Here is a 24,314-nt window from a genome sequence, read left to right as displayed (position 1 = left end):
CACAAAGACAAATATGAAGAATGCAGGAACACTTGTTGTTAAAAATATGGTAGAGGAAGCCATTATCTATGGATTTGGGAAGGTGGAAGAGAAAATACTGAAAGAAATACTGAACAGCATAAAAGATACGGTGGAAAAGGGAGTTGTAAACAACGTGAAATCCAACATGGAAAAAGATCCCTTGGCTTCATTAGTAGACTCCATCGTCCTCTCACACCTTGAGGATAAAAAGCAGCTTCATGATCTCCTGCAGGATGAGAACAAGAAGAGTTGTCTTCTGGCCATTTTCAAAGAGTTAAGTAACACTGCTTTACAGCCGTTCTATGCAGACCTCAGCTGGCAGAACAAGCTCAACTCATCCTTCTCCACAGTGATTAACAAAGCTAAAGCAGAGGCCAAAGGAACAGCACGTGGAATTCTGAACGTGATCCAAGCTGTCCACATGGGAGTACTGGCAGAAGACGCTATTAGTACAGTGAAAAGCCTCTCCAGCGAGTTCTTCTCAAACCTTCATGAACAGCTGAATAAATTTAAAAAAGAAAAAGCTTTGTCAGAGAAAGTGAAGGTCAATGATCTGTCTGCTTCAGATGCTAAGATGCTGAAAGAATTCAAGCAGGACTTAGCTGACACTATCAGTGTTTTATTGGCTGATGCTTTGGTAGAAGTGTTCCACCAGAAGTTCTCCAGTCACATTGTTTCTCATGCTCAAGGCCAAGTAAATGCTGTTATTGGCCATTATATAAGAACTGGCCTAAAGAGTGAACGAACAGAAGAAAAACTCAAAGCTGGACAGAACAACAGATATATCTCATACATGCCTGCAGACCAGAATGCTAAACATAAACTTGCAGGAGAGGCAGGTAAACGCTCAGAGTCACATGCTGAAAAGATCAGGAACCCTTCGACTGCAGGCACCATTCTCGATATCAGAGTCCTGTCAGAAGCCACTGGGACTAAGGTTGTTATCCTAACAGAGGACAGCCATGGCAGACTTACCAAAATGCAGGAGCTGAGCCCAGGAGATAAAGCCACCAGTCAAACTGTGACCTTGATCTACAGACCAAAGAGTGCCAAACACCCAGATGGCCATTATGATGTGCAAATCAACAACCAGACAGTAAACATACAAAGCGAGGGCAAGAACTGTCTGTTTCATGCTTTGGCACGAGGCATGAAACCAAAGGCCAGTGAAGAAGAGATCACTTTAGAAGCAGACCGCCTCCGATCTGTGGAGGCCGACACTCTCCTCAGATATCCAGGCCAATGGGAGCCTTTCATCAAGCGCAAAGAGTGGACTGAAGCAATCAGAAGAGGGGACTGGTACATGGCAGAGGGAGCTGGATCAAAAAAGAGAAAAATCGAACCCGAGGAAGAAACTAAGGAAGCTCTTGAGGAAGAAACTGGGAAAGTGAAACTGTATAAAGAGTGGCTGCAGGATTCAAGGAACAGAAGAGGAATTGGACAGTTCATCAATGGAGATCACCAACCACCCTTAAATAGTATACTGAAAGCTAATAAATTGAACCAGAATAGTAAATTAGCTACAGCTATGCTTAAGGTGGCAACAGCCTCCTCCTCAGAGGATCCTCCGAATAATAAGGAGATAGACCGCGTATACAAAACTCATGGGCTTGAGCTTCCAGTTGTTTATGTGCCAACAGAGGTGCATCGTGAGTTCCCCAGTACAAAATCTCAAGGATTCAGGGACTTACTGTCTAAAACCATAAGCAAGGATGATGTTGCAGGCACCTTCAAACTGACCATCCTTGGTGCTATGCCCAGGTGTATGCTAGACAGCTCCAAGGATTACAAAAAATTTGACCAAACATTACTGAGTCGCACCAGGCTGAAGGTTTTCCAGGACAGTTATCAAGAACACTCTAAAGCATTAGTGGATAAATGGTCCAACCTCCTGGGACACAAACACGATCTCATGACACCAGAGGTTAAAGAAGAAATAGTGAACTGGATCAATGATAAAAAATATGAAGATCAAAATGATCCCTACAGGAACCAAGTCATAGGAACCCTTTAAAGGTAAGATAATTTCTAAAATATCAGATATCCCAAGCACAAAAGCTACTAAGCTGTGTGTATTTTGTGTATTGGAAGCGAATAATTTGAATCAGCGTAATTGCTGTCTGGTATTGGAATAGAAAATTCCTGTTGATTTATAAGATAACAAGGGGGCGTGGTTAAACTGAAACACTTGGGAAGACTAATCAACATAACGGGGAACAGCTGAACATGGGACAAGACACATGGCAGGATCACATGACAAACAGGGAATCACATGACAGACAAGAACAAGACAAAACCCACACCGTGACACATACAATGCACAGTAGGTAGACAACCAGAATGTGTTTTTTACCGCCGCAGTTTTGCCGCGGCGGTAAAAGTTGAGGTGTATTTGCTGCCTTTGGCCGCTAAGAGGCGCTACAATCACAGACTTTGAAAAGTGTCCGTTTTTTGTGTAATCTTCAACTGCGCCGCGGCTCTTTCAGAGCCATTGAAAGATGGTAGCAGATTAATTCAAGTGAAACGTTGTTAAATTAATTAATTAATCACAATACTGAAATTAAATTGAAAAAATAATGAAACCTTAAAACATTGCAGTCGAAACATATTAGGCTACATCAATGAGGCTTTACAATCATATAAGACAACAATGCATTAGCAGTCAAGCGATAGCTGTGTGGTTAACGCATCATCCTCAACCTCATCTACCTCCAAATGACGCAAGATCGAACCTCGTTACATGCTGTTGGCCGACAGCTTTTATGTTTTAGCCTACCGTTCTTGAAGCTTAAATAGATAGCTGTTTATTAGCGAGTTTATTAACTGTTTATTTACTTAAAAGTGTCCGACATAATTTGCCACTTCTCATTGAGAGCTGAGGTCGCAGATAAATTCAAGGTTAACACTCTAGCCTGGGGACGGGTGGGACATGTCCCCACCACTTTTTGCCAGGGTCGATATTGTCCCCACCACTTTTGAAATCTTAACTAACAGCATTCGTTTCATTCATCTAGCGCTGAATGTGTTGTCTTCTATTGGACGCATGCTGCAATCCGTTGTGGAGGTTTCATTCGTTCCGGTGAAATCACAAATCAATCCGAGGCGACGGTTTTGCAATCCGTCCCCTCAGTTTATAAACTGTAGGCTACTCACGGATTCTTAAACTGTTCCCTCGGTTTAACAATTCGTGCCAACGGATTAATAAACCGTACCTCTCAGATTTGTAAACCGTGCCCTCAGTTTTTGAAATCTGTACCCACAAATTCATAAACCGTGCCCACGCTTTCGCAATCCGTAGGCTACTCACGGGTTTGTAATCCGGACTCGCGGATTTGTGGCTCGTCTCCGAGAATGTGCCGCATGATTCAACCAGGCCTCCTGTTTAGATGCGGGATGCATTGTTTTTAAAAGGACTTCACTTACAAAAAAATAAATAAATAAATATAGCCTAACACAAAAACAAAGTTATAGGCCTATAAAAATAAAACATTTATAAATAGTTTTATGATTAACATATTCCTGTCTTAAGTGAACTCATTTAAAGTTATAAATGCAAATAATAGTCCTAATAATAAAATGCTATTATTATTACATTTAGGCTACATATTTAGATATAAGACGCTTTTATAAAAAAAAAAGAAACAAAGCAATTCGTCAAATGTCAGTCATAATACAGGTTAGACAATAATAAAACAGGGCTGAGATTATCACAAATAGGCCTAAACACAAGATTTTGACGCATAGGCTATCCAAGTGTTTGTGCACAAAAAATAAATAACTTTGACTTTTTGCCTTTATTAAACATTTAAAATATTCGCAAATTAATATGAAAAATAAATAGATTTTACTTTCTAAAAACTATATTTTGACCGCAGTGCTAAATGAGAAGAGCATGTCTACACAAATAAAAGTAGTTGCAAATAATGTATTATGTATTTTTTTCCGTATGACCAGAAATGCTAGATTATTTTAAATTGTTCCACTGTTGATAGGAACATGCAAGTGTTTGCGGCCGCGGCAGTGACATGCAGTGCACGCTTTACACAAACAGTTGGATATGCGTTAAAAACCTGTTTGTTTGTTAGAATCTTAGCCCATTATTGACTGACATTTGACAAATTGCTTTGTTCTTTTTTGTGTGGATAAAAGCGTCTTCTAAATAGGCCTATGTAGCCTAAATGCATTTTGATTTGTTAGCTAATTATTATTTGCGTTTATTACTATGAATGTGTGACGATCACCAGTTGGAGTGCCCCAGAGAATCACCAGAGGGCACTCCACATCAGAACTGATCACTCCCACCAGAACTCCGTTTCCCATAATGCCTCATCCCTGTGACTGATTACACACACACCTGCACCTCATCAGACTCTCCATATAAGCCACACTCTTACATGAACTCAGGGCGAAGTATTGCATTGCCACGGCTTGTAATTTCTGAGCGTATATCCTGTTTCTGGTTTCTCTGGTTTTGATCCTGGTTGTTTCCTGACTTCTGCCTGTTTGCTGCCTGCCCTGATCTTCTGCCTGTTACCTGACGACTCTCTGCGCTCATTCTCTGATATCCCTGTTTTGCTGTTTCCTGACCCCTGCCTGTTTGATGATTCTAAATAAAGCTGCACATGGATCTCATCTCGTCTCCAGCTTCGTAACAGAATGAGTTCACCGAAGACAGTAATATATTTAAAATAAAATAATTTATAACTTATAACCAAACCTTTTACAGTTTTTGAACTGTGTGTTATTATTATTTTTTCGCTTGTTATAGTACTGAGCTTTTTCCTCTAAAAATTTACTTTAAAGATAAAAGTATCCTAAATGTATTTATTTTTTTAAATGCAAGAAATTATCCATTTTAAAAAAGGACTTTAAAAACAATGCAATGCATCCCGCATCTAAACAGGAGGCCTGGTTGAATCATGCGGCACACTCTGGGGGACGAGCCACAAATCCACGAGTCCGGATTACACACCCGTGAGTCCGGATTGCGAAAGCGTGGGCACGGTTTATGAATTTGTGGGTACAGATTGCAAAAACTGAGGGCACGGTTTACAAATCTGAGAGCACGGATTAGGAACTCGTGGTATAGGCCTACGGTTTATTAATCCGTTGTGATAAAGTGCAGTTATGTTTCTAACGTTAGTGTTTTTGGAGCAACTGAATGCCTTCAAACAAAAGCTGCCGAGGAATCGTCAAGAAAAGTAAAGGCCAGTTTTAAATTTTTACAAAAAATAAAGCATTTTCTATAGCCTATATTGTTCTTGAATTGTTCGAAGAAAAAAAGGACATACTAAAAACGCTAGTCTAATCTCAGGAGCTGCTTTGATTACGCTCATGGCGTTTAAAAAAACGCGGCGCTCACATTGAAAACAATTGAGAACACGCCAGGCGTGTGGAAAAACGCTTTGGTGGACACACGGCCTTTCAAGTGGGGGAGGGCGCATATTTGCATTTGAATGTTGTGTTACATTCTAAAACATTTAACGTGTGACGCACACACACAACTACACACACACACACACACACACACACACACACACACACACACACACACACACACACACACACACACACACAGGGCTTACATTCTGTTTGACTGTGTTATTGTTGCAAACTTGTTGCTCTAAACTCTAGTAAACTAGTGTTTTCTGTCTGTGTCAGCAGCAAAGATAAAGTTGATGATGCTGACTCGAATTCGCAGTGAACGCGCATAGGCTACTTCGAATTAGCCTACTTACGCAGAGAGTTGCCAATTTATTTTCGTTTTTAAATGTTTTGTTTTAAAGTAGACATTTAAAGCTTTCTAGTTCTCAGGTCTGTGAGGCAAGCATCGCGGTGTTTCGGTTATGAGACGCTCCAGTTCACCTGCGCCTCTGTGTCCTGATTATATTGTCTGATATTTACTTCTAATGTATTAATCCAGTCAATTTGTTTATGAAACATTTATTAAAATGAAGATACAATTTATCCGAAACGAAATTTACAAGCTTTCTACAAAACAAAACTTAATTGGTGGTCAAAATAATGTCTGACCCACTCCAAATATTTTTGGAGTAGCTTTTCACTTTTCACATAGCCTACTCAACATAGACGAAATACGTGATAAAAATAAGTAACACAATATTATTAAACATAAATTAAACGTTGCCTGTGTTTATTTTATTTTATTTTGTACTTATATTTAAGCGTCACGCCGCTCCGCTTTGCTCACATTCTATGTAGCCTATACATGCATATGTGTGTGTGCATGTGCTGGAGGGGGGCCCATCCCTACTTTTGAATATATTCGTTATCATTATTGATCATTTGTATTAATTAGTTTTTTTCATGCATATGTAGAAATTAGTACTATTTGTTACAGGTTTGACACTTTACTAAAAATGACTCTGAATGTTGGCTATTACTAAATAACTTTACATAACATTACTATCATTACTTTTTTTCAGGTTGTGTTACTAAATTTAATTTATATTAATTTATAGCATGAGCCCCTGATTATGTTGCATGTTCTCTTGTTCTTTTTTTCTTTTCTTTTAAAGACAAACCATATTTTTACAAAAAAAAAATGGATGGATTTATATTGCGTTTTGATAAAAATAAAATAAAATTAACTTTTAATTTATCATTAACAATATTGTTGTTTGATTTAATAATCATTGTTCAACATGTTCAGACTGAACCAATAAAACATTTCAACAGGATAATTTGAATATTCACAAAATGTGTGGGTCTATGTAAAAAAATTTAGTTTTCCTGAAAACTATTGAAATGGATTTATAGCGTTTTGGAAAAGAACTCCTCATATATAAATATATATATATATATTTTTTTTTTTTAACGGAACTGCTTTTGAAATTACGATTGGTATTATTATAGATGTAAAGAAGTCATTCTGTTGGATACTATTTTGTTCCTTCCTTAGTGTAAAATGGAAATATATATATATATTTTTATAAATACAAGCAAAAAAAAAAAAACTAAATGGTGTAACAGTTTTAGAACTAGACAAATCTTTCTGCATAAATACTTAAATATTAAATTTAACTACAGTTATCCATGTTGAATCGGGCTTCGAACCCATGTCATTATCATGTTCAAACCGTAGTTCTACCACTCAGCTGTGTGTTCACTTATGGGAAAATGCCCAAACATATGTTTCTCCAGTGAGTATTCGCTCAAATGAGCAGGAAAACGTTTTGTCGTTAACCTATTGTGAGTGTAAGCCTACTTTACACGAAAACGTACAGCTTTTACAGTTTAAAAGATGATTTTATTTTAGCTGTTATGAGAAAAATAAATTCAAGTGAACACTGCCGCGTTTGTCGAACACTATAATTAATGCCACAATAAAACCTGATTTTAGAATAGGCCTACACTGGGCGTGGTGTGTCAAAAAATACTCAATTATAAACTTCAATATTTCAATATTTTGTTCAAAACCACCTCAAAACAATTCGTGACATTTTAAAAAGCCGTGAATCAATGTATTAAGGCCACTGAAACTGAAACTGACATCTCTCAAATACAGGAGCAGAAGCGCTGGTTCAGATTTTATTATTTGTTTCAACATGCGTGTTGCATATTTAAAAATAAATAAATAAATATATGCTATATATATTTGATATGGTCTAGGCTAATTATAGCATTGATTACTGTGGAGGGGGATGTTTTTTTTAATTCTACATGGAACCCCATTAAGTTTTATTTTCTATATTTTTTGCATAACTGCTTTTGAAGATGTAAATTCAGTCAATCTGTTGGAAGAGATTTGTTCCTTTGTGTAAAATAGAAATACATGATAATTTTATTTTATATATATAAGCAAAAAAACTAAATGGAGTTTTAGAACAAATCTTTCTGCATTAATAGCCTAAATATAAAACACAACTACAGTAATCAATGTTTGACCAAGCTTCGAACCCATGTCTTTATAACCGTAGGCCTATGCTCTACCACTCAGCCATGTGTTCCCTCTAATGAGCAAGAAAAAGGTTTGTTGTTATTCCTATTGTGAATGTAGGTCTGGGATACTTTAGGCTACATGAAAAAGGAGACTCTTACAGTTTTAAAATATGATTTTATTATAGCTGTGATGAGAAAAATAAATTCAAGTGAGCACCGCCGCGTTTGTCGAACAATATTAAGGCCACTGAAACTGAAACGCGCGCTGCATGTTATGTCTCAATTAGACGTGTGCCGGTATTCGGTAATGCGATAAATCGTGGTAATGAATATGCACGATATTGTTATCGCGGGCTCTTCAAAATACCGTGAAAAATAATAGATTCGTATTTAGACTTTTAGAGCGCGCATTAGCTGCTTACTTTCCTTCAACCGCTCAAACACTGCGTGCTGCGCAAAACACGCGCGCACTCTGATGTAAACAATCCCCACATGTATAAGCACTGTGTGCATCCGGCAGTGCGCACTAGTCCAATGTAAACAATCCTCACATGGAGTAGAAGCATGGCGGAACGCTCCCGACGATTTATCCCCGCAGGGCTGCCGACTCTCACACATTCAGCTTGAGACTTTCAGAGAGGACGCGGAATACACACGCGACGCACAGGGATGTTTTGCTTCTGCGTCAACCTGCATCGACCACGCCGGGGTTAAAGTTCAAAATAGTTAAACTTTTTATTTGTAAAATGGCAAATCGCGTTGTCTCTGAAGGGCAACGTTGAACCAAGCGGCCATTCCGCGTCCTGTCTGAAAGGCGATTAACGCATTTGACACTTTTCACACGCTCTCCCATAGAGCAAAGAGGACACTGACACCGACAGACTAGACAGAGCAGGTTACTTTTGATATTAAAGTTGTTATTGATAAATCAGCTCTTAGGTTCTGATCACAGATCGTTGCTCCTCAAGTAAACCGATCATCATGTTACTTTCGTTTTTATTTAAAGATACAGTACAACTTACCGAAAGGTATATTTACTTATACATAATAATGATCAATCAGTGTTTTCAAACACGGAAAGAGGTCAGTAACACTGCTGGAGAACAGTTGTGTCACAAAACGTTACATTTACCTCAGGAAAGCCATTTAATGACCAGCACATTAGTTGACTAGAAATTTTTTTTGCTAAATATTAATTTCTCTATTATATAATTTTTCTATTAAATATTTAATTTCTCTCTGTATGTTTACAGCATTATGTTAGGTTTTTTTTTTTTTTCTTGAGAAACATTAACAGACTGGGGCCTACCTAATATTTATCCAAATGAGTCAATATTGAATTAAGACTGAAATCAAATCCAAGAATTTAATTGAATAATACAAACAGTGACTTACAGTCATTGTACCATGTAAACATTGTAACATGTTGTCACTAAACTTTAAACAATTTGGTTTAGTTACCATATGTTTTGAAAATCACAATTACACATTGTGATGCAAGTTGAGTTTTTTTTATAGAGACCCACAATGCATCTGTTTTTCTTGAGCATTAATATATAATTTTATTAAAATATCGTGATAATACCGTATACCGTGAGAAAAGCTCAATCAATTATCCGCAGCATGAAAATTTGATACCGGCACATGCCTAGTCTCAATACAGGCGCAGAAGCGCTGGTTCAGATTTTATTAGGCTATTTGTTGTTTAAACGTGCATATTTAAAATATATATATATATACATATACACATATTTGATATTGTCTATTTAGGCGAATTATAGCATTGATTACTGTGGAGGGGGAAATACCCCACCGGCAAATCGCAACTTGCTTAGCTTAGTTATGTTTTTTTTTTTTTTTTTTGACGGTCTCAACATGGAAATCTATATGGATTTTTTTAAACATAACTGCTTTTGAAGATGTAAATTCAGTCAATCTGTTGGAAGAGATTTGTTCCTTAATGTAAAATAGAAATGCAAGGTAATTTTAATACATGTTTATGCGGGATTTGAAACAGTGTCATCAAAATAATTGTACCAATGTTCTACCACTCGACCACGACTTTTCTCACGGACAAAAGCCCAGAAGTTCGGTTGTTCAGCAGTCAGTGTGCGCACGCGAGAGAAGCGCTCTTCACACTGCAAAAACTGAAAATCTTGCCAAGTATATTTTTCTAATTTCTAGTCAAAATATCTCAGCTCACTTAATATAAGACAAAATTACCTAAAGACCAAGATTTAAGTAAGATACAGGAGCTTGTTTTTAGACAGTGCATCTTGAATATCTTGTTAAGTGAAACTGTCTTAAAAATATCTTGTTTTGAGTCATATCTCAGATGAAACAAGCTTTTTTGACATTTTGACAGTTTTTTAAGCTGCTGTGTTATTTGTAAAAGATGAATCGTCTTGTTTCAAGAAACAGACTTAACTTGAATTGAGACAAATCTGCTTCATTGAAAACTGCAGGCCAACATGCCCAACTCACAACAACTCACAATGACATGACAGCAAAAAAAACAAACAAACAAACAAAAAACGTAATTTATTTACGTATAAACAACTTTACCAACATACAAATTTGTATGTATTCCTATTTAACTTATGCATATTAAAATCGTGGTTTTGACTCTATTGCATTCAATTGTCTTATCAATTAAATTTTCAGTCTCATTTATTAATAGTTTAACGTTACTCATAAATAATAACATTTCGTTCTGTTCGTGCCTTTTGCTGCAAACTCGCTTTGAAGCATTAGCCTACATGGTGTTTAACAATAATATACTTTAAAACCTTCCCATATGGAAAAGGTTTGCTAAAAACTCCTGTGATTTGTATATTCAGAATATTGTAAGGGACATATGCAAAAACCACATATATAAATTGCATAATATTAATGTATTTTTAATCATATTATGTAATGTGTCCTACAAACAACTAAAGCAATATATATTTTCATGAAGTAAAAACAAAAAAATGCAAATTTAATATGAATTTCCAGCATGTATGTGTATAAACAGAGGACAAGATAAGAACCAGCATGAGGGAAGTACAGCCTACTGATTGATTTATTTACTGCACTGAGTCGAGGGGCCTATGCCTGTATCAATCATGGTTACATACTGTATAATCTGTCTTAGATTAAAAACACAACATTTAAACTACACACACGCAAGCGCACATTTTAATTACAAAATTATTTTTATTAGAATGTGTTCTACAAGATGCAGTTCCATATTTCACATATCAATAGTTTTCATTTTATATCCTGCATCGATTTCATTTTCATTTGTGACAATTTCTCTAAACTTTATCACAGTACTACTATGGTACAACCTACAAACAAAAAACTTTCCTAAATGTTGAAGTGTTGAAGTCTTTATTAACTAAAATCTCTGAATATAATTTACTCAATAGTTTGAGTTGAACATACCGAAATAAATGACTAAAACTCCAACAATTAATTTTGTCTGAAATTTACAGTCATATTTAAGTTTTTCACTAAAATAGGCTAATTTAGTTTTTGACTAACCAATTATTAATTTAAAATACACTTAGCTAATATTTGTGAAATTTCCATCACAATATTTGAGACTGGATAATTAAACTGATCTGTCTCAAGAACCACAAATATTTCTAAAATAAAATCAATATTATTATTTAACACGCATAAGAAATTAATTAAGTTTACTCAATTAAAATGTATTTTACTGTCTATGATTACAACAACGCACCCCTCCCCACCCTCTGACGTGACGACAACTCAACGGTTGAACTTGAGTGAGCGCAATTTGAACTCTCCCAGTCCAGAAAAGAACAGATCTCTTCTCCTCTTCTCTTCTCATCGGCGCAGAATTGGAGCATTTCCACCTTAAATTAAGGTTTGTTTGTTTTATTTTATCTGTATAATCATTAATATGCTTTAAATAATTTTATTTAATGAAAAAAGAACATACAGAGACGCAATGTTACTCACCTTAAACGAGTGTCGACTTGCGCCTGCCTTTTCGCGTGATTGTAAGGCCTTGCATAAAAAAACACACGACTATATTCTTAAAGATAATGGATATAACTAATTCGGATGATAAAATGTCCTCAGAACTGTGCACTGGTTGTTTATTGGCAGGTTATGGAGTCAGTCGCGTCGCAGCATTTTTCGGCTGTGAGTGACGCAGGACGGCGGTCTAAATTTAGAAGTTTCCCCGCAGAGGCGAGTCCATCTCCGGCATGGGAACCAGCGCTGACCCGGTGAATACTGGATAACAGACCGGTTATTACACTTGAATTACTTTGTTTAGGCCTAAATGTTTAATTTTTACATCGAAAATGTTTCTTACATGAGTTTAGATGTAGTCATCAATATTGTATAACTTATGTGTTAAAAATAGAATAAAATCCCAGACAGCAAACTGACATTGAATCAATGTGGAAACGACGTCTCTCATGACATTGAAACAACGTTGATTTGCTCATCGAATTAACGTTGAACCAACGTCAGACGCGGCATTCTTCAAAGCTAACGTTAAATGAAATCGAAAATTAGTTTGCTTTCATTACGTTGAAACAACGCGTTGATTTCAAGTTGATTTTCCGTTAGTTTTGAAAGAATGACGCGTCTGACGTTGGTTCAACGTTAATTCGATGAGCAAAACAATGTCAGATCAACGTTGTTTCGATGTCATATTTCCACGTTGATTCAATGTCAGTTTGCTATCTGGGATATGTTTGCTGTAATGTTAGGATATTAATTGACAATAAAGGCCGTGTCATGTAGTTATGCTGGTGGTTGTATGGAATATTTTACAAAGGTTTAGAGGAAATAAAAAAAGTTAATATTACTGCCATATAAACACAGTTTATATTACTCATAATTATTTGTTTTTAAATGTTTCCCCCCAATTATTTCTACTCAAGTTTATTTGTTAATGTACCAAATGCAGTTACTCAGATCTATTTAATTTGTTTTACTAACATTTACTCAGTTAATATAGTGTAAGTAATTGCTTTCACTGTGTTGATTTTGCCATCATAACATAAAGGGTAGAAAACCGGCTAAACACATGACGGATGAATAAACTCACGTAGCCATCAGATTTCGTTTGACTGTCGTGCACACTCACACACGAGCATGCAGTCATTTATTAAATTGCAACACCTGAAGAACATAATTAACAAACCACACCCCTTAGACTCACACTCCCTTAGTCAATATACATAATAAGAGCACATTCAAGGTCACCAATATTCAACACCCCCACTTGCTCTTAGGCTGAATACCATACAGTTATCATGCACATTTACATCACACCAAAAATAAAACACACAAATCTATCAAGCATGGCTTATGGTTACAGGTTTGGTCAGAATATCTGCAACCATGGCTGCTGTGGGACAATATTCAATAGTTATCTTTCCATCTTCAAGTGCAGATCGAACAAAATGATGCTTAATGTCAACATGCTTACACCTTTGACGGCATATAGGGTTCTTTGACAAAGCAATTGCCCCTTGATTGTCCTCATAAATTGTCACTGGTGTGTAAATACATTCATTGTCCATTTTGTTTAATAACTGGACAAGATACAGACTTTCCTGTGCAGTAGCTGCCAAAGCCATATATTCTGCCTCACATGTAGAAAGAGCAACTGTGGATTGTTTCTTAGATCTCCAAGAAATAACAGGACCAGTGGCAGACAAACTGAAACAGTAACCAGTTGTGCTTCTTCTATCATTCTGGTCTGCTGCCCAATCAGCATCACTAAATGCAAAGAGATTAAGATTTACATCATTTCTCCTATAACACAATTCCTTGTTCACAGTTCCCTTTAAATATCGCAATACATGCTTAGCAGCTACCCAGTGTTGGTTCTTTGGTTCAGAAAAGTGTTGTGACAGCTTACTGACAATGAAGCCTAGATCTGGTCTAGTACAAGTCATTAGATAGATCAAGCTACCAACCACTTCTCGATACCGTTTTGGATCAACACGTTCACCTTCATTATCAAATTGCATTCTGTTTTCGCATGGAGTTGACCTTGGTTTACAATTAATCATATCAAACCTCTCCAAAATCTTAATAATGAACCTTTTCTGGGTCATTTTTATCTCACCATCTCCTTGTGCAAAATCAATACCCAGAAAATGTGTAAGTTTACCAAGATCTTTCATTTTAAATCTTTCCTCCAACATTCTTTTCACATTTCTGAGTATCTGACTATCACTTGCTGCAATAAGGAGATCATCAACCCAGACTATCAGTATGATTCTCTCACCTCCAATTTGTTTATTGTAGACACAATGATCAGCAGGATTTTGAATAAAATCATTTTGAATCAAAAAATCATCTAGCATTTTATTCCAATTCCGCCCTGACTGTTTCAAACCATAGAGTGATTTGTTAAGTCTACAGACAAGCTTCTCACTTGTTTCTGACATGACCTCAAATCCTTCTGGCTGTTCCATATATAATTCAGTATCAATGGGGGCGTGCAAATATGCAGTCTTTACATCCATTTGATGCAGTTCTAAACCGTATTGAGCTGCAATTTGCATTAAACTACGTATTGATGTCATGTCAGCAGTTGGAGAGAAAGTTTCATTGTAATCAATACCTGCAATTTGACTATACCCCTTCGCTACATACCGAGCTTTGTATGTTGTCCCAACTGGGTTTTCCTTCAATGTGTAGACCCATCTACCCCCCACTACATTTTTACCTTCAGGTAGTGTTGTAAGTGTAAACGTATCATTCTCCTTAAGAGAGTTCATCTCCTCCTGCATGGCCTTACTCCACAATTCTGACTCTGGTGAACTTATAGCCTCTCTTAGAGTGTGGGGTACATCACATGCTACTCTATAACAATAATCAATACTGGCTAGTGCATGATCATCATCACTGTTTATTCCACACTCATAATCTCTCAAATACTGTGGAGGCCTCTTCTCCCTCTGTGGATAACGCCTGCTCTCAACACTTTCCTTTTCACCTGTGTTGGGGCTTGGGTCACACGTTTCAGTTCTTATGTCCTGGGGTTCTATTTCTCGGGTTTTGGTAGGTGAGTTTTGGCGCTCTCCCTACGCACATCATCTTCACACGTTAACTGATCTGTCTGAGTGTGGCATTCTGTCCCACTCTTTGTGATAAACTCCACCAACCTACTTTTGTTCACTTTCCCTGAATCTGGATAGAAAACTAGATATGCAGGGCTATTCTTGTCATAACCAATGAAAATCCCTTTTTCACATCGAGAGTCTAACTTTTTCTTGTTCTGTTTGTATGCATAACACTCTGACCCAAATATTCTCATTCTTGAAAGATCAGGCTTCTTTCCAGTCAGCATATAGTATGGGGTCTGTTCTACACGTCTGTTATAACATCTGTTGCGAATAACAGCTGCAGTCTGGATTGCATACGTCCATAACATTTTTGGCAAGCTACTCTGGATTAACATACACCTCGCCATGTCAAGTAAAGTTCTCCAGCTCCTCTCAGCGGTTCCATTCTGATGGGGTGAATAGGGAGCTGAAGTCTCGTGTCTAATTGCATTTTTACTGAGCAGGGTCTGAAATTCCCTGGATGTAAATTCGGTGCCATTATCAGATCTCATACATTTAATTTTACCATAAGGTGAAACATCAGCAATGAACTTCTCTGTTCCTTTGACTGCATCACTCTTTGCTCTCAAAAAATATGTAAAGATTGCACCTGAATAGTCATCAGTAAATGCCAAGATATATCTGAACCCATCTTTTGCTACCGGTTCCATAGGTCCAGCTAAATCTGTGTGGACAAGTCCAAGGGGAACTTTTGCTTTTTCATCTGCCTCCCTGTTCCTGCTCTGAACAAATTTCCCTTGTATGCACACTTCACATTTTAAATTAGACATTTCCGTTTTACCTTTAATTTTCATCCCCTTTGTAACATTTTCCAGCTTCAACACATCCTCATAATTACAGTGACCAAGAATTTCATGCCATGTGTGAATATCGTAACATACATGACATTGATCAACATCATCTGCGACCGTGCTTAAATAGAACAGTCTATCATACACCTGAATGTCAAATGTCACACCGTTCTTATGAACAAGTCTGTTCTGACCTTCTTTAAAAATGACCGTCGCTCCCTGGGACGTCGCTGCCTTGACTGAAAAGATGTCCTGTGGAAAAGATGGGACGTACAGCGCCCCCATCAGCATCGTGTCCACCACTTGACCATTGTTGTCTCTCAGGCGAACTTGGGCCGTACCTTTCCTCAGGGCGATACCGCTGGTCCTCTCTCCATCAGCCAGCTCTAAAATGTGCTTATGTGGCTCAAAACTTTTATCAAAGTCCTTGAACTGTGTAATGTCCCGGATGATATGCGACGTTGCTCCTGTATCAACCATGAGACCTTTTTCCTTCACCCCGTTGGCCATGACGGCATCCACTTGGCCCACCTTAAAAGCAAAAGTGTGGTCCTCCTCATCCATCACCTGTTTCACGTTGTCCCGCTTTCTCCACTTGCAATTCACATTCCTGTGCGTGAAACTTTTACAAAAATTACACCACTGTCGCTGTTCTCGATTCTCACTCGTAGTAGAAATGCACTCCACAGCCTTATGTCCCTTCTGTCCGCAGTTAAAACAGGTCAATTTCGTATTCCACCCGTCTCTTGCTTTCACCTTCATCACACTGTCATCCTCTGAGCAAGCAGCACTAAACTTTTCTGTGCTCTCATAACTCCTCAGCTTTGTTTTGAACTCTGTAAAAGTTATCGTTTCATCACTTTGGGTTATGTAAATGGAAAAGGGCTTAAAAGAGTCCGGTAAGCCCTTCAGAACCATTGCAATCAACAAGCCATCACTTAAAGTCTCTTCCGCATTTCTCAAAGCGGTAATAGCGGTCTCTGCGCGAATGACATAATCTGTGACGCTCTCATTGACAGCTTTCTGAAGAGATGTAAGCTCTGTGTATAAGCTGATCACTCGTGGTTTCCCTGTACCAGCATGTGTGTTCTCTCAGAATCTTTAACGCCTTTCTTCCATCATCCGCTGCATCTCTCATCACAAGGGAAAGACTTTTATCATCCAACAGCTGAATCAGTTCTGCATACGCGTCCTCATTTTTCTCCGCGTCTTCTTCTTCCTCGTCATCATCAGGTTCACTCAGTATGGTGCTCTTTAAACCGAGCTGACGCAGGTGCGCCAGAAACTTAGTTTCCCACAGTTCATAATTTTTCTCATCCCCGTCAAAACATAAACGGTTCCACCGGCTTCCAAACTCCTTCCTGGGCCCATAACCTGTTGATTTTGCCATCATAACATAAAGGGTAGAAAACCGGCTAAACACATGACGGATAAATAAACTCACGTAGCCATCAGATTTCGTTTGACTGTCGTGCACACTCACACACGAGCATGCAGTCATTTATTAAATTGCAACACCTGAAGAACATAATTAACAAACCACACCCCTTAGACTCACACTCCCTTAGTCAATATACATAATAAGAGCACATTCAAGGTCACCAATATTCAACACACTGCTTAAAAATTTAATCAATATTCTAAGTTTAAAAAGGTTAGTAAATCATATTAAATGTTTTTAGAGTGCATCAACACCAGAGTTCATGTCACATACTAAAACATATTCGAGCCAATTTTAATCACTGTTCTAGAAACATATTTGATTCAACTTTGTTCATTTGCAATAATATGTTGTTGTTTTTTTATGAATTTTTTTCTTCTGCTGAACAAGAAGAAAGATATTTATTTGGTACCGGTTTTGACATTTTCTCACTAAATAAATTATTGCGATTTAAACATGTAACGTTATGTTTGTTGTTTTTATTTATAATTGTAACGTTAGTTACATAGTTTTAAGAAATGGGTTAGGGTAGGATTAGTGGCTCAAACTATATTTTAATGCTTTATTGTTAATAAAACTGCCATTGCCCTACACATTATGTTCATTACGTTTTATCCTTTTAAAGGGATTGTTCACTTTGAAATTAATTTTTGATATGTTTTCGCTTACCTCAAGGGCATCCAAGATGTAGGTGTCTTTGTTTCCACAGTTTTTTCAACTTTGACATTTTTTGGTCGAACCTGTGTTGTCTGTCAGTCATATAATGCAGGTTTAGGGGGTCCACCTCAAAGAGCATGCACAGAGAAGTCAAAATTAAACATGATTTAATGACTCTTGAATGTAAGTACACACTGATGGCCAAAGACACGAAATGAGCGGAGGGGGTGGGAAAACGAACAGTATTTATATAGTTTTTACCTCTTGTAAACAGCCATGTCGAACTAATCTGAATCAGATGTTGCTGACGCGCGAGAGATCACTTCTGGCGTAATGTTGGACACGGTTCGGTTCAGTTTGACATCTGATTCAGATCAGTTTGACATGGCTGTGAACAAGAGGTAAAAACTATATAAATACTGTTTGTTTTCTCACACAAAACGCTCGTTTCGTGTCTTAGGCCATCAAATTTACGAGTCATTAAATCATGTTTAATTTGGACTTCTCTGTGCATGCTCTTTGACGTGGACCCCCATACCTGCATTATATGACTGACAGACAACAACGGTTTGACCGAAAAATGTCAAAATTGAAAATACTGTGGAAAAGAAGACACCTACATCTTGGATGCCCTTGAGGTAAGCTAAAACATCAAAAATTAATTTCAAAGTGAACTATCCCTTTAATATTGTCTATAAAATCGGTATGTTTAGGTGTGGGAGTAGGGTAAAGAGATCTTTCATTTATAATCTATAAAATATTCTACAATGTTTTTATATTGCAGCTCCATAAATACTTTTACCGTTTTGTGCAGTCCTCTGGGAATTTTTGCGGTTTAAAAAATTAAATAAAAAAGGTTAAATGTAAGTCTATTTTTCACTTTTTCTGTCTAGTAAACAGTAGTTAATGTCTTGAATCTAGTAGGTAAAATGTCTTGAATCTAGAACCATGTCACTTTTGTTGAGCTTACAAGAAGGTATACACTTGAGATGATTACAGTATGGTAAATTATGGCTCATTATGGCAAAAGAGGACTGCCTAATATGAGTCAGGAATGCTAACTTCAAGGCATTTTGTCTCAAAATGCCAGTTTCCAATCTTATTTCAAGTTGGTGGTGACTTATATCTAGAAGAGTGTAACAATTATAGAACTAAAAATTAGTTAAATACACTTGAAACAAAGAGGATGACAAAAGAAAATGCTACTTTTGAGGGGAAAATGCTATTTTTGAGCATGACAAGCTTATTATGAGACACAAAACATCACAATACTAGTATAATATAGCTAAAAATGAGTTTTCCCTGCTAATTTCAAGATCACTCATATCTTTTAAGGCTTAAATATAATGTCTTATTTCAAGAAATCTTACCAAGAGAATTTTCACTTGTTCCATTGGCAGATTTTTTTGCTTATTACAAGCAAAAATATCTTGTATTAATTTTTTTTTGCTTATTTTTGGAGGGGCATTTTTCAGTCTTCGCATTCCTCAATAGCGTCATTGGGCAGCACTTTATTTTCGCTGACTGCGAGATAGGCCTATTTTAACTTTTGATTAATAAAATGTTCTCCTATAGCCTAAAAGTTTATATTCTAGTTAAAGCTATATTCTATTTAATATGTAGGCTACTTTTACATAATTACGTTTTGCTTTCGCTAAATGTCCCTTTGCGCCACCTGGTGGTTATTTCGCCACCGACTTTGAACTACGGCTGGTTTATTTTTGCCGCGGAGGTAAACGACATTCTGGTTGTCCACCTACTGTATACAGTGATATAGTATCCAGTATAAGTACATTTAACATCTAAAATATATGAATACTTAATAAATATTCAACCTGCAATATGTGTGCAAACCTGTATACCACATATTAACACAGACTAATGGGTAATCTATCAAAAGCCACCTTTGTTTTTTTTTAAATCAGGCACAGATACTAAACCCAATTTGAGGTTGAGCTAAACCCACAAAACGCCTTGCATATGGTCAGACAAAGGAAATGTGATCGACTACATTTATTAACAGTGCAACATTTTAAACAGTAACATTGAACAGAAAATATACAAATTATACAATATAAATTAAAGGAATTTCAATGACCAATGTCTATTTCAATCTTTCAGCAGTGCTGTTATGAAATATAAGGCCATGTCCACACGGACACGGGTATTTTTATAACCGTGACTTTTTTTACGCGGTTCGGCCGTTCGTCCACACGGAAACGCAGTATACATGAGATTGTCTGCAATATATTGTCTGCTATATTTTATTTATATATTTCCATATAATTTCATTTATATATATATATATTGCAATGTATATGCACACATTCATATATAGCCTATATAGGCTATGTACAGTATGTATGTACTTGTGTGTGTGTGTGTATATGTATATATATATAGCACATACTATATTGCAGTCTATTAAATGTAAAGACTCTGTTTGGGTCTGATCGAGGGGGAATTTGCATATCATAATTAATAATTGATAATTTATAATTATTCATACAGATTTGGATCAGACCAGTCTTAGGCTACGTTCACACTGCAGGCTGAAACGACCTAATTCCGATTTTTTTGCCCCTATGCGATCTGTATCTGATTTTTTCATGACAGTCTGAACGACACAGATCTGATCTTTTCAAATGCGACCCAGGCCACTTGGTTATGTGGTCCAAATCCAATATGTATCCAATCTTTTGAAATGCGACTTCAATCTGAACGGCCAGGTCACATATATATCCGACCCGCACGTCATTGCAAGCACCTGTAGCTAGCCAATACACGCTAACTCCAACGCGTTTCTGCACTGTTATGGGCCGCTGCAGACGTGTCTCTTCCTCAGTGTTGTGCCTGAACGCGTTCAATGAACGATAGTGCATGAACGCGTTCATATACTGTATTACTGCCTGATGAACATTACTGTGAACACGTTCATTCTGGTGTCTGTGAACGTGCGGTCTCTGTCAGTTTAACTTTGTACAGTAGGGTGCCAGATTGATTTCTATAGAGCCTTCCGGGCGAAAACCTGGCTAAAACACATGTAAACATGCCTTAAAATGTAGCGAAAAAACACCCAATCTGGCAACACCAGCCACCAGTGTCGCACTGCGGCCGCCGGTGACAAAGCAAGGAGCGCCGAGGACACGTACTACTATCAATTAAACGGATTTTATGACGAGGTCGGTGAGGATCGGAAAAATCTTACATTTATGTGCAAACTTTGCCCGTCGATAAAATAATTGTTGTCTGTGTTTGTATATGGGCTGTGGCAATAATAATAATAAAACAAAAGCTCGCAACATATGGAAAAAAAGAACTATTCCGCAAACAACAAGTGACGTCGTTGACCGTTGATTACTCTTCTGCGCATGCGGGTCACTTCTGGGTCATTTCACGTTCACACAGGAGATCACAAAAGGTCGCATTTAATTGGAAATGTGAACGGCCTTGCAAAAAAATCACATTTTTTCAAAAAATCGGAATTGAGCATTAAGCCCTGCAGTGTGAACGGAGCCTTACATGTTAATAAATCCCTCGATGAGGGGAGGCTTATTAATTTTACCCATATGCATACATGTGCATCCCTGCAATTAACCACAAATTAATTGCTATTAATTGCAGGGACCACGTTTTACAAGACAGGCAAAATCAATTAGCTCTTCTGTGGCCACAAGAATTAGTTTCCTGCTCTATAAACAAATACCCTTTTAGGTATTTTTAGTTACAGCTAGTAGCGTTTTGATCGACATTTCATTGACTGGTATTATGAGCAAGGCAGTGATTCAGTCAGAATGAGCATAATTGTATTTAATAAAGCAACTACTTAAGCATTTACTACGTTACAATGATACATGCATTTACAAACATTAAAACTAAGATGACGCGGGGCGTTTAGACAATGGGTACCGTATAAATGAGTTGGAGAGAGAGAGGGTGTGAGAGGGAGAGAGAGAGAGTACGTAGAGGGAGACATGGAGAGACATTCACCATTCTGAAACACCAAGGAATCCTCATCTTAATGCTTCTTAGAAGCGCTAAAAGAGAATATATTTGCAAAGCATATTTGGTCTGTGTGTGTCCCGAACTCCTTGCTCGGCCCGTCCGGAGCATGGGCGCAGCGTTCTTGCATGGCCCGTCCCGGCGCGTGCATGGCTGGTTGCTTGCGCGTGGCTCCTTTGTCTCGTGGGCGCGGGGCGTCACGTGGCATTCGGAGGGGCAGCTGTCAAAATCCTTACATAAAGCATATAAAGACTAATAAAAAAAAAAATAGTGACTATTTTGGTCTTGATTGCAATATATGTATAAATATATATAAATATATGGACTATGCATAAATTGCAATATATTGGACAATACAAGTATTAAATCCTATATATGGGATAAATGGGATTTAAACCCCCAACATTGCCACAGAGGAGCTGTGTGCAGTCACTTCCTCCTGAATCTGTGGGAGAATAAACAATACGAATATAATTACATTTACTGAAAACATTAAGAGAACACTCTTACACTGTATACTCTACATTATGGTGAGCAGTTGATCAAAGTGAATTTGTGTTTTCTCTACAGAGAGACCTGACAATGTGACTGATTGAACTGAACGAGTAGAATGAAAACTACGGAGATCTTCCACTTCCAGGTTCATCATCAAGAGACCTCTCTGGATATGGATCCAGATGAACACTTTTCCTTTTGGTTTAATTCAAAATAACTTAATTTTACTATCCAGGCGGCTCATTACAGAAACAATCCTCACTGCTTGTCCTGACCCATCTTAAAAGTGAAAGAAAGGAAAAATAAAGATTATTCTACTTTCCACACCTTTGAATTCCATAATGGAAATAAAACATTGACTGTTCACAAACATTAACTATTCACAAACGACATAACCATTAACGTGCCTATTTTACACCCTAACAGTTCTGCCCTTGGCCATATGATTCTGTGGTAGTGAGTTGTAAACATCCAAATTTTCTGTCCATTTGTCCTGTTGTACCTTGAAATCTAGGAGCAATGGTACGTGGTTAGGATAGAAACATACTTTTAAATGGAAATCAGACATAGTTCATGTCTAAACGATCTATTGCTATAACTAATGATTTGTCTCTAGAACGTTGTCAGTGGAGAGCATCATCTGTACTAATTACTGTAAAAAGTCATAATAATCTTCCCACCATATATTCAGGGTTCCCCCTTTTTCCAAAGATGCCAACTAGATACAGTTGAGCAGCCACAGCAGACTAATGTCAAGGTCTGTGCTGTTTTAAAGTGAGGACTCGCATTGTTTAGCTTCTTGGGTGCTTCAGTTAAGTCTGAATCCTGACTACAGGTAAAACATTGAAAGTTAGAAAGCCTTGGTCTGTAATGGGAAAAGATTTAGGATGTGTCTTTAATGAGGACCGTTGTTTTGTTTTTTTACAGTAGAAATCTTTTTTTAAGATCACATAAATCAGATTGCCGATCAGGTTAAATCAGAACAGTGAAGAAGAGACTCTTGAGCAGTTTTGATGAATCTTTTTATTTTCCTCTTTGTGTGCTCGCCATTCCTTCCTCGGAATATTTTGTCTTGTCATTATCTTCTCATAGTGTGCCGATTGTGGTAGCCTCAACAACCAGAAAAATAAAATCAACCATATGTACCAATTAATGGAGCAAAGTAGCAACTATATCTATATTTTATCTATCTATATCTATCTATATTTTGTTAACTTTACATTTTTATTGTACAAGCAAACACCTTTTCTATTAGTGTGAGCACCTGCAGGGAGCTGCAGAGAAACAGAAAGTGCTTGAGATCACAGAAGGTGCAGAGAAAAAGTGAGAAACTATGTAACTGAGAATAATGCTGAGAAATGATTGTGGGAAATATTACAGGATAAAGCTTGAGATGTGCTGTAGACATGGATGATTAGTTGCTGAGCTGCTGATTGGATGATGAGAATAGAGGTGGGACTCAGAGAGGGTGAAGCAGACCTGATAAAATCTCAGACACAGTTTGGATGGCAGGAATGATCTTAACAAAGATCTGTTCACTAGGGGAATTCTTCCACCATAAAGAGATCTTGCTACCTTCAGATCCACCAGGTTGCATCCAGGTCACATTTTCCAAAATCGTGTTTGTCTCTGAGCCCCTGTTCTGTGTCTACAGCAGCTCAGGCTTTATCCTACAGGTGCTGTCAAATCTATTTGTTTCAGGGATTCAATGTAACTACAAGTGTTACAGCTATTTTAAATGCTACTTATAATCATATAATCATCTAATCTGTGTGCTGCTTTGCATAGTGATCTTTAATCATGGGCTAAAGAACATGTTGCTCACATGTTGTTAAATAACATGTAACCTCATGTCTGAAGTATTTCTGTCTTAATAAAGTGAGCTGAAAGCTA

General features: G+C 37.4%; 2 protein-coding genes across 2 annotated transcripts in view; both read left to right on the top strand.

Moving 5' to 3' along the window:
* The window catches only part of LOC120476339 (uncharacterized), a 5,977-nt gene extending 5,876 nt beyond the window's left edge, over nucleotides 1-101 (top strand). The window contains exon 2 of the mRNA XM_039667333.2: nucleotides 54-101. Coding sequence (XP_039523267.2) covers nucleotides 54-101 — 48 coding nt within the window. The remainder of the gene's footprint in view (nucleotides 1-53) is intronic.
* On the top strand, nucleotides 83-24,314 carry LOC148997305 (uncharacterized). Its single transcript, XM_089118967.1, has 2 exons — nucleotides 83-2,037; nucleotides 22,497-24,314. The coding sequence occupies exon 1, from the start codon at nucleotides 167-169 to the stop codon at nucleotides 2,033-2,035; it is 1,869 nt and encodes a 622-aa protein (XP_088975093.1). The 5' UTR covers nucleotides 83-166; the 3' UTR covers nucleotides 2,036-2,037; nucleotides 22,497-24,314.

Source organism: Pimephales promelas, chromosome 2 (assembly GCF_988280905.1).
Source record: "Pimephales promelas chromosome 2, fPimPro1.hap1.1, whole genome shotgun sequence".
Classification (NCBI taxonomy): Eukaryota; Metazoa; Chordata; class Actinopteri; order Cypriniformes; family Leuciscidae; genus Pimephales; species Pimephales promelas.
Note: the sequence above shows the minus strand (reverse complement) of the source record. Positions and strands in the feature narration are given on the sequence as shown.